General features: G+C 39.4%; 2 protein-coding genes across 2 annotated transcripts in view; one reads left to right on the top strand and one right to left on the bottom strand.

Moving 5' to 3' along the window:
* The window catches only part of PEX5 (peroxisomal biogenesis factor 5), a 347,422-nt gene that overhangs the window by 18,406 nt on the left and 316,758 nt on the right, over positions 1-12,258 (top strand). The gene's annotated exons all lie outside the window — the stretch shown is intronic.
* The window catches only part of CASR (calcium sensing receptor), a 34,471-nt gene continuing 25,314 nt past the window's right edge, over positions 3,102-12,258 (bottom strand). Inside the window, exons 4-6 of the mRNA XM_063294647.1 lie at positions 10,466-10,696; positions 7,798-7,921; positions 3,102-4,894 (exon numbers count right to left, since the gene is read on the bottom strand). Coding sequence (XP_063150717.1) covers positions 3,465-4,894; positions 7,798-7,921; positions 10,466-10,696 — 1,785 coding nt within the window. The 3' untranslated portion in view covers positions 3,102-3,464. The remainder of the gene's footprint in view (positions 4,895-7,797; positions 7,922-10,465; positions 10,697-12,258) is intronic.

Here is a 12,258-nt window from a genome sequence, read left to right as displayed (position 1 = left end):
ATCTGGAAAAAAAGAGCATCAGTGATGTTCAGAAATGCAAATAAATTAAGCAAGCGTAGAAATGAAAATCCACTGAGGTTTCTAGCAGATGAAAGAATATGGCTTTTCAAGACCTTCCAGAACAAAATAATCTTCATAATGAAATCCTTAGTGCTCTGGTAAAGAAATATGAAATTCTTGTGAAGTATTAAGCTATTTGGGACAGACAGGCTTAATCGTATGATTTCTTTAGCCTCAATATGAGGTGTAAGGTCTCTATCATCTAGGCTTATATTTACAGGCATTCTGAAAATTTCAAGGGAAACTGTCTGTTACTTACTATATATTTCACATCAATTATTTAGTACTAATGTTTTCACAATGCACTGAAACTTGAAATAATCGAGGTATGTTTTAACTACCAAATATCTAAATGAAGAGCTGTACTGGAGTACACTGAAGGCCATGTTGTATTTGGGGTTTTTGTTAGTGCTACTAGATTCCCAAACCATCATCTAGTATTTTTTTTCCATCAAAATCTGTCAATTCAGGATTAAATTAGATTTGATGGAGTCCACTTGACTGGATTTCAAGACTTTTAAGAACAACTCTTGGTATGTCAGATAATAGGGTTTGGGGAATTAATGAGGCCCATGACACATTTCTTCTATTCACTGGCATTCTTAGTGAAAATCCACTACAGAATTCTTATTGTCCTGAAGTGATGATTATAAAGAAAGGTATCATATCTCTCTCTTATCCCCATCCCAGCTAAAACCTTTGTCCAAAGGTATTAAAAGATTAGTTCACGATGGATCTTCTCTGTCTCACAACCACCTCAGATCTAAGTTAACTAGTGACTTAATTCAACTGCATGTTTAGTAGTTTCTTTCTATTTTATGAGAAACTCACTATTCCCCAACCAGAAGCCATGGTATTGATGACATATTATAATTATCCAGTAATAGTCTTTATTACATCTAAAAACTTGGATGAAGATCTGTCTTTTCTTTCTACATATGAATTGGCCTACCATTGTGTGGAAAAGTCCAATCAGTGATTCCATTGGTCTAGGTTGTTTTTGCTGTTTAAGAACTGGGTTTTTTTTGTTCTGTGTTCTGTACATTTATTCTAATATGCCTTCCTGGTTTGTGTTTTTTTCTATTTCCTTTTAATTTTTGCATCTGGTTAATGTTTTTCTTTACTTTGTGTGCGTGTATACACACAGAAACATGGGGCATCTGAGCAGCTGCTGAATGAGCACAGAGATTTGTTTTGAGTACCAGAACTGAGCTGAGAGCTCATCTATATTCTATGCAATAATCCTTTCATGGTTAGTCCAAGTGGTTTCACTTTAGCTCCCTCATTTTTGGAAAGGGGCAGTCATTCTCTGGTAAATCTTGTTCAATGAATGGAAGCCAGAAATCCCTGCCAACCTACTACAAATCACCCACAGTTCAGTAGATCCTAAACTACCTTCCATTCATCCCTGAATAAATGGATAGTTAATTCCAAAGAACTGGAACATACTCCATAAAAAGGCACTAAAAACAGAGAAGTATCTACATTTCCACTCAAACAATTGGTTCTCTTTAGCAACTGCCTGCAATCTATGATAAGCAGGCTAGTAAGGCTGCATATTGCATTGACCCATGATTTGATTCACAGTGGTTAACTGAATATAGTACAATTGGCTGAATTTGCACATCACGCTAAATTGTAATATGATTGGCTTGGGCTATGCATAGACATACCACAGCTGGGCTTCAAACTTCCAGATGCCCCTACACAACAGCAAAGAAGTTAGTTCTCTGAATCTCTTTGCTGCCACCTAGTAGCAGTCCACATATTTGCAGCCCAGATCTTGGTACATGCCTACTTTAGCATATTGTACTAACCTAGCCACTGTCATCTGTTCAATATGATCTCACAACTCAAATGGAGTTTTCCATTGCATTTGTCAATGGACATACATCGTTTTATTAATATGGATCTCATTCTGTGGGAGAAAAATGTGAAGTCGTTAATCTGTAGATCTTTTGGAAAAAAAGGGGTCCCTCTCATGCTTTGCAAATACAGGTACAGCAGAAGATTCAGTCAGAATTCATTACAGCCAGACTTAATGTTACTTCTGGCTTCTTTCTCAGTTCTTTCTGTGTGGCAACTTCTGTCTGTAAGATACATTTTAAAATGTAGCAATTGCTAACATTAGAGTGACCAAGCTCTGACATTCATTCCACATGTGGCAAAACATAAATTAAACTATACCTGCCATTTACTTGCCCATTAAAAAAAAATCTAAAGCCACAGAACAAGATTAAAATATCTGCACATTTTCTTGTATCGAAGTATGATTTCATTGATACATGCTTTGAAAATATGGCTACATTATATTTAACTAACTTACTTCATTAATAGCTTTTCAGAATCGAATCTGGTTCTATAATCAGGTTCATAATAGAACCTGGTTATCTCAACAATTATCCTTGTTGCTCTGATGTATGCTGTGTTGTTATTTCCTAAACTTTTGTTTAGATTTGTTACTTTTTCCCCCCTAATTTGTGGGACACACAACTTCTTAGATTGGCTCTTCTCCATTTGAAGCTCTTTGATGCACAAAAGGCCTACAGGAAATGAAGGGCACATTTTCATTGAGCTCTTTGTATTTCCTCTATGACAGTGTTTCTCAATCTTGGCAACTTTAAGAGGTGAGAACTTCAATTTGCTGGGGAATTCTGGGTTGCCAAGGTTGAGAAACACTGCACTTCCCTTTCTCTGCCTTCAAAGTGAGTTAAACCTGGACCCACTATATCATCTCCAGGACAACAGCAGTGGGTAACATGGTGATGTCTCTGAAGGCCACAGTATTCTATTCCTTAGATATGAAACATCTGCCCTGCCTTCATGCATAAATATATCACTACCTATAATTTTAAACACTTTACAAGTTCAGGCCACGGGCTGAACATTATTTAGCCTGCTTCCATGGGTTCTGGAGAATATTTTCTAAGGCAAATTGCATGTCTTGTTTTATGTAAAGCAGCAAGTTTTTACCTTATTGTACAGTTGCTAAGCAGTTTTACATATAAAGGGGAATTATTATACACCAGGAAGAAAAGGGATAATATACATTAATGTAAAAGCAGAACATATTAATGGAACCTCAGACCCTCTCATAACCAGCAGGTTGGTGGCTTGGACCACTACAGTGGTGGAAAGGGGAATAAGAAAAACCTTTCTTCGACCACACAGCTGGGAAAGATACATCCTAGTCCCTCCAAAGTCTTCTTCCTTGTATCTTCCACAACCATGGGTGGTTGCGCTAAATGGATAGCTAAAGACACGCTACATAACTGTTTTTCTCAGCTCTCCTTTGAAAGTGGATATACCCTGCTGATTCTAACAGTAGGAAGAATTACAGATGTATTCAATTCTTTTCTCCATCCAGGAGAAAATTGGTCAAGAATTGGCTCCTTTTTCTTTGATTACAAATGGATGGCATTCTCTGTGATGGAGTCACTGCCTACTAAATCCCGCAGGTATGCAGCTGACAAAGAAGGTTGTCCTTCTACATGTTCTCCTCGCTTGGTTTCTCCCACTACCGATTCTGGTATGCTGGACTCTTGATTTGAGGTTGTCTGGAAATTGGGCTCTAGTGATTCATTGCTATGCAGAGGAGGCAGGGCTTTGTGCCGCATGAGACTATCATCACTATTTCGGGCTTCCATGGAGTTTCCGTGCTTTGCATTTTTATTGGCTACAGCATTTTTCTGGTGTTCCTCAAAGCTGAGTGACAAAGTGACAGTTCCACCACCAAAACTCACTTTCTGCTTGCACCCATGTTTTTGCTGTTGTTCTGCAGAGGCTGGTATTGAAAAGGGCGCTTCATGGTTGCTTTTGCTGCTAATGGACGAGGATGGGGTAGAACCTGTGGAGCCTCCCAGACTATTGGACCTCTTGCGAGACACATTGCTGCGTCGCAGTGTAGCTCTGGCTGCCACTTTGAAAGCATGAGCAGCTGTGCTACAGCGAACTTCCTCAATGGTGTTGCGTGATGGCTTAAAGAGGATGATGTAGACCTTGTTGAAGAAGATGCATGCTAAAAGCCCAAAGCTGGCTGCCAGAATGGCAATCACCTCCACCGCTGAGACAAATTTGCCATAGGTGCTGGCATAGGCTGGTATAAAAGAGATCCAAACAATGAAGAAAATCAACATACTGAAGGTGATAAATTTGGCTTCATTGAAGTTCTCTGGTAGTTTGCGGGACTTGAAAGCAAAGAAGAAACAGATAGCAGCCAGCAGGCAAGTGTAACCAATTAGGAAGCCCAGTGCCATCAAGGAGCCCTCATTACAAGTGATAAAGATGATTTCATCCTCCATTTCATGATTACGAAAGCTAGAAGGGGGAGCTGTATAAAGCCAGATGACACAGATGACGATTTGCACAAAAGTGCATAAGAAGACTAGGAGGAACTGGAGGTTAAGTCCCCACCACTTGCGATGGAGGCTTGTTGGTATCTTAGCCTCAAAGACCAGAAGAACACGGTTGGTCTTCACCAGAATGCAGGAGATGCAGAGTACAAAGCTGATACCAAAGGCTGGTTGTCGTAAGCGGCAATTCCAATCTTGGGGCTCACCAATGAAGAAAAGGGAGCTAGAGAAGCAACACAGCAAGGAAAACAGGAGGAGGTAAGAGAGCTCACGGTTTGTGGCCTTGACAATGGGTGTGTTGCGAAATCTGGTAAAGACACCCAAGACAAATGAGGTTAGGAAGATGCCTAGTACAGCAAAAAGAGTGAGAGCAATTCCAAATGGTTCCATCCAGGACAAAAATTCAATTTGCTTGGGAATGCAGAATGTATGGTTTTCATTTGACCAGAAGTTTTCAGCACACTTCTCACAAGCACTGGCATCTGAAAAAGACAAAACATTCTTGGTTAAAAGAAGATAGTCTGAACAGGAGCTGCACTTAGTGGCAGCTCTTTCAAGAGGCACAATGGTCATCCATATACTGTACAATATTGCCAAAAGACCACAGCCCTGTTCTTGTGCAGACTTATTATTTTCCATGGCTTTAGCAGAGGAGAAACTCCTAGGAGGTTGTACACAAAACTATAGACTATACATCCTCTAGTCCTTACTTTCGTTCATTTGCAAAAAAAAAGGCAAAGGATGTTCCATCCTCCTTCAGAAAAGAAAGCAGGATGGAAGTTTTCTGAGGGATTGTGTTGTGGCAGAAGAAGTGGGAGGAAAAGTCAGCTGTGGCTAATGTCTCCTCCAACTTAATGGAGTTCATTGGCTTTCCTCCTTAGAGCTTACCTCATGATTCTTTAATGTACAGTGCAGCCCTCAGGAATTGTACACTAAATTATGTACAGAATACAGAGCCAACTCTTAAACCCAAAGATCAATTAATCATTCTGAGCACATTTCTGTGCTGTTGCTCTTCTTCTAAACCTGCAGTGTTACTATCTGATGGAGCAATCTGTGTCTACTTGAAAAATCCCTGCTCCACATTACAAACTAGGGTTTCAACACAAATTCTTCCTGACATGCTAGTTTTCCATCTGTGGGAGTCAACCTTCCATGGAGAAGCATCCCATCACGTAAGTTTCTACCTGGACTCTGCAGGCACAGATCCTTATAAACAGAGAACTAAATTCTAGATAGGACTTGGCTTAGGTGGACAATGTAGAGCAGTATAAAAAAGAAAATAAACCAAGAGTTGTGGTGTATTAAAGACTCACCACTTTTTCTCCTCTTTTCTTTCTGTATAATGTAGTAATTCATAAACTTACCTTGAGGCCCTGATTCTTCTAATTGCATTCTCTTCTGCTTTTTAAAAGAATTTTATTAAATTCCAAAAAAAGATAAAAGCTACAGAAAAACAAAAAAAACTACAAAGAAAAAAAAAACTAAAAAAGTGTGGAAACACAAGAGAATTTTTTTTTTAAGAGTTACAAAAAGAGGTGACTTCCAACTTTTTAACAGCAAAGATATATAGCAATTTTCCATAATCAATCCCTTACTCTATATTAAACCAAAATCACATTATTTCTATAAATCATTCCACTGGAACATTATAAAAATCACTAAATACAGTTGCTCCATCCCCTTATATTAAAAAAAGGAGAATACACACACACACACACAAACACACACACATACACTGTACACACACACAGACCTCTCCTAATCAACTACCCCCTCAAGGATAGCATTTATTTATTTATTTCCTTCCTACTACTATTCTATACATTCCTGTCTACTATAATAAAAATCAAACTAAAAAGCATATAAATTGTCTACCATTATACTTGATAATACAACAATTTCAATAATCTTAATCATGTTAAACACAAAACCAAGCAATATTTTTTATACTTTAGTAATCTTAATCCAAATCATCAAAGATAAATGAGATCAGCCAAACCCTAAAAACTGTCCAGATAGATATTCTTCAACCCTTATCCCACTTCAAAGTAGACCAAAGCATTTACTTATCCCCACAATGTGCATAGCCTTTTTCTTAAAAAAAAAATCAAACAGCCCAACTGGCCCCCTCAAAAACTCTGACTTCTCTTCAGAAACCTTCCATACATAATAACCCCTTCTTTTCCATGGCATTCCATCAGATGATCAATTTCACTTATGGCTTGCAACTCAACCTGTCCCTTTAATTTCAACTCAACTCAACTCAATCTTCATCCAGCATTTCAGCAGAAGTCAAAGAGACATTTCTGTTGCTGTTAAATTCTTCAATTTCATCCACAACATCCCCAGCCAAATGACACATTTTAAAGCTCATATTTTCCACAATATCCTGAACACCTTGCATAAAAACTTGGTAAGAATCAGAAAGAATCTGTTTGAAGTCTCGGTGGAAATCAGAGAAAGTTTGTTTAAGGTCGTTCATGCCTCAAGGAGTAGATTATGTCACCCCCTAGGAGCTTAACCAGCAAAAGTCAAAGATATGAAGGAGTTACAGAATACACTTACACAAGTGAAAGTGATAAGCAGACAGTTCCCCAGGGAAAGTAGAAGCAGAAAACTGGAAGTTCAAAACAGCCAATTCAACATGTAGGAAAATGCTAATATCTTCAAATTTAGCACAAAAATAATAACAGGGAAACAATGATTTACTCTCAATCCTCCTTAATATTTGGATGGAAAACAAGCCAAAACTTAAAAAAAAATAATTAAAAATTAATCCCAAAAATAACGATAAGCACCAAGAGAACCCACTTCACCTTGCTATAGAAAGCCTCTCTTAGGGTATGCGTACTTAAAAGAAATATAAACTGGGTGATTTAGAAATGAGGTGGCTGGTCTTAGTGTCCCTTTAAGGCTACAGCGGAGCTTGGAAACTGGTGACGTCTCAGCCTTTTGGCTGCTCTTACCAGTTGAGCACAAACACTGTTTGTGACCTTCTGGCTACAAGCCGCCGTCTGGAGGACAGATGAGTTGATTCCAAGTGTTTTCCTTTCCTGGAAAAACACTCCTGGGCTTCAGGAAAAACCTGCCTGAGCCCGAAAAAACTGCTGTGTTGTCAGTTCTGCTGGCTGAGCCCACGGGCACAGCTGTTCAGTCCGCCATGTCCCCACCCGAAGTCATCCAAATTGCATTCTCTTCTGTGATAAAATACGTTACTAATCTCTAAAAACACTAACTGGATGGAGCGGTGAAAGTGGTCAGCAATTTATTAACACTGTGTCTCCTTATCAACAGTGACCTCCAAGTATGATTTCTGAGACCATTTGGAAAAATGTTTCTACTAGAAGAGGGGTCCACTTTCTCTCTTAGTGTCAGATCATACCTGTCTCGTCACTGATCTCTCCATCTGTGCATTCCACGCATTCAAAGCAGCACGTGGGCTCCCCCTCGATGATACCTTTTCTTGTACCTGGGAGGCAGTCTCTGCTGCAATTTGAGAACGGTACCTTAAGGAATAAACACAGGCTCCATTAAAATCTAGGGTGATGCTCCTGCGCTGGTGGTGGAGCGACCCTCCGCCCCGGCCCCCTCTCCATCAGCCATGCGTGAATGGAGACTCTCTGAATCTTCTCCCCTGTGACATGAAGTTGACCTCATCACTTCTAAGCTTCCGAAGGCCCTCAAGACCTAGTTTGCCAGCAGGCCTGGGGACCTCAGCGGACAGGTGAACTAGTCCTAATAATAACTAGTGGCTCTGTTATTATTAACATCCCTTCATCTACTATTTTTCGTTTTAGCTCTGTTTTTATAGTTTAATTTTTTTTTAATAATTGATAATGATAATGGTTTTAGGTATTTATTGTTTTAGCTCTGTTGTACACCACTTTGTGAGATGGGCAGCTATATAAATTAGACAAATAAATAAATAAGTCTGGGTGGAGATCCACTGACAAGCCATGCTCACAGGGGAGGAGGAGGCTGATTCCAGATAGATCTCCCTAGAGCTAGTTGGCAAAGCCAGGATAATTGTGGTCTTGTCTTTTCTTCTACACAAAAAAAGAGACAGATGAGAACCAAAGCTGCTTGATTTCTCAGTGATCCAAAAAAGCAAGGATACTGTGATGGAGACTAAGAGAAGTAGGCAACCATGAGCCAGAAGGCAGGTGGGCTGCACCTCTGCCTACGTTTTCTCTTGCATGCTTGCTTGGGCAAGGTAGTGAGTAGCTGCAGTGGCACCAGGAGCAGGTGGAGCTGCTGCTGGCACTTGCCCACTTCTTCTGGAGCATGGATGTGAGGAAGAATTAGGCTGGCACTGGTGGTAGCCAGGATAGCACATCAGAATGGGCCTGGTTTTACTCCTCACTAAATGAGAGGGAATGCACATCCTTCTCAGAAGTGGAAGTCAGAGCTAGGGGTCTCCTGGTCACTGCCTACAAAAGGGAGAAAGTTCTAGTCCCGCCTTAGGCATGAAAGCCGGCTGGGTGACCCTGGGCCGGTCCCTCTCTCTCAGCCCAACCCACCTCACAGGGTTGTTGTTGTGGGGAAAATAGGTGGAGGAAGGAGTATTAGGTATGTTCGCCGCCTTGAGTTATTTATAAAAATAATAAAGGTGTGATTAAATAAATAAATAAATAAATACGGTATACAGAGGTGGGCTTGGAAGTGGAATAGTCCTCCCCCGCCCCCAATATTCCAGCATGTACAGTAAGAAGAAGGAAACAGGGTGACGTGTGTGCCTAGTTCTCTGCCATGTGACAAGGATCACCATCTGGTAAATGTGTGAACCATGCTTTTGACATGAGACACTCTTTCTACAAATGTGAACTTAGCATAATGGTGTGTGGGCCCACTGTCAGTGTTTAACACTGGCAACTAATTATTGCTTGGCTGGGAATGACAAAGTCCAACACAGGAAGGGCACCTGGTTGGGGAAGCTATGAATACTGTAGTGTACCATCCTGTAATCCCAGGCTTGTAACTGATATATGCAAGCAAGATCAGATTTGGAACTGTCTAAACAGCCACAAGATGGAGCCAAAAGGAAGTTCTGCTGACTTTTGAATTGGCTTTCTAAGGTCAACTCTTCTGACTGAGCAATGCTATAAAAAAGCTTTTTCTTCAGATACAATTGGCAGGAAAAAAGATCATGGAGACAAGCAACCTGAAAGGACACTACATTATTCTCGATTTAAATTTTGAGCTAAAAACTAGGTTTGACATTAAAAAGTTGAAGATGGCTGTTGTACAAGGGCCTGCAGAAAAGCAAAATGACTTGACAGCTGTCCTTCCACCCCATGAAAGAGTTCAGTGGAAAGCAGCCAAATCTGAAGGGCCCAGAGCATTGCGAAGGATCTCAGAATGCAAAAATCATTCAGAACAGAACAATAGGACTGAGGTGGTTGTTCTGATTCTGCTGGCTATGGATGGCATCTCTGAACTAGAACAGGCAGTTTTGAATTATAAAAACATTTTACCAATAGAAGAGAATGTATGTAGCCCAGGGTTGAATTGTGGAGTCCTTGGTGCTCTCTGAGATGGCTGTTTGCTTGCAGATGTTTCATTACCTGACTAAATGTTACCAAGCTCAGAAAGCACCAAGGACTCCACAAAAACGTTTTAATCACCCATTTTCATTTTCATGAGATTATCTTTAAAAAGCAAATATCCAACAAATTCAACAGAGGCAAGGAGAGACATTCACAATGTAAAGAAGCACTGAGACTTTTTTCAAAGTGGGGCCAGGCTGTGTTTGCACTGGGATGCAGCATTAGCGAGGCTGTAGAGAACAGCTGATATACTTTGCCTGTTGTTTCTCCACCATAAAACAGCATCACTTGACAACAGGTATCAAACAAAAGCATTTTTAATGTTATATATTTTTAATATATTTTTAATATATATATCAACAACTACCTAAATCTCATAGCTGTGTTCTTGTTTCAGTAAGAAAGAAAATAAAAGGAAGCCATCCCTTCCTGAGGAGAGGAAAGATACTGTGATCCCCATGGAATATTTGAGAAATACCAATTAAGATTCTGGCTGTGTCTTACCTCTTTGGAAAATCCACTCCACAATATTTTATTTTCATTGATAAATAACCTTTCACCTTTCTTGGCATAAACATTATAGTGTCCAACCTCTTCAAATACAATGGAGCCATCTTCTGGGGACAGGTGCCAATTGATAATTGAATAATTTCCTATTAGGCCTCCCGACTCATCAAAATCCACTTGCTCCCCCATATTATTAGTGAAGTTCAAGTGTCGCAGATGCTTCAGTACCTAGAAAGAAAGACCCAGAGATGCTGAAAGTGATCACTGCTGTGAGTATTGCTGGAAGACGTCTGCCTCTTGGTACCCTAAGTAAAACCCATAAACTTCCTGAAATAAGGAGAAAATAGAATGCAGATTTTTATTCATAAAATACTCCTATGTGGTCCCTATAGTTTTAATGATACTTTTTTTGAAACTGTTATATAACATCACTATTTATTTATTAATTACTAGCCTAAGCCAACACAAAATAGCTTCACATAAGGAAAAGCAAGAAAATAATCAGAAAATAAAAACATTAAATACTTAAAAACCCCATCAGTATCCAAGCAAATGCAATTAAGAAATTAAGGGTTTCAGAAAATGAAATTCATCTCTCTCTCATGGCATTGCTATTGAGCAGGATTTAGCAATGCACCTGGTTACTTTTATAGGCAAAAAAAGAAAAGCAGTTTGTTCATTTGGCTGGCCCAGATGAGTGACTGACAAGGGCCCTGTTAGATCAAAGCAGCAGAGCTGACACATAGGAGAGCACAACAAAATATGGGAAATTGACGGTATCGTTTGTTCTGACACAGAGGGCAGAGGTGATCTTGAAAGACATATTCTTCTCCAGAACCACAGATGATAAAACATTACATCTAACTAACTACCCAATGCTTTTTTACATGGAACAGAGATGATATTAGTAAGACAGTTGGCTACTATAAAAGTTCTTCCATGTAAACCAATCTTAAAGTAACGGGGAGATAAGCTTCAACCCTTTTTAACTCAATATCCAAAACACGCTGTTTAGTCTCTTGTGTTTGCTTCTCACATGCTTTTGGGAGGAAGAACTGGGTTACAAGGTCCAGTAAAATGCCTTCTTCCCAGGAAGAAGCAAATGTATTAGCAAAAATTAAGATGGCCCAAGATCCCCCAAGTAACTTAGTTTTAGTCAGTACTTCAGTTGGCATTTTCTCATTTGAGACTCAACAGAGCAAACACCAGATTTCAAAAGCCAAAGGGTGTACGGTATACATCAGGGGATTGCGGTAATATGTTTAGTTTTTATTGTTTCTAAAGCTCTTTCTTCCCTATATATACAAAACTGTGTGCCACAGAGCAGGAAGCTCAGCATCTTGGCTTTCAATAATTTAATGGTGGCAGGTATAAAATTATTGCCTCTGCAGCTAACAAATCAGATTATAACATTAGAAGCTTCAGCAGTGATATCTTTTGTTTGTCTCTTTGATGCTGTAGATTATTGGAAGATGACTCCAAGACATTTAGAATTATTAACCTGCTCAATACAGGTATTGCTTATCTTCTAGTTATTACAATTAGTGTGCCCCTTAGTAAACAGAATTACTTAAAGTTGGGATAATATCTATTTTTTTATTGCTGCAATAAACTGCTAGTTTTGCAGACAATGCCTTAAGCCAACCTGAGTCAAAAGATAAAATAACTGCATTGTCAGCATGTAACAGGATGGATATAGGTTTCTTTGCCAACAGCAGGGGGTAAAGCTTGTTTTTTTTAAAAAGGCTTGAGTAATGGAATTAATACAGAAAAAAAGCAGAACAAGTATG

This window comes from Candoia aspera, chromosome 2 (genome assembly GCF_035149785.1).
Source record: "Candoia aspera isolate rCanAsp1 chromosome 2, rCanAsp1.hap2, whole genome shotgun sequence".
Taxonomy (NCBI): domain Eukaryota; kingdom Metazoa; phylum Chordata; class Lepidosauria; order Squamata; family Boidae; genus Candoia; species Candoia aspera.
Note: the sequence above shows the minus strand (reverse complement) of the source record. Positions and strands in the feature narration are given on the sequence as shown.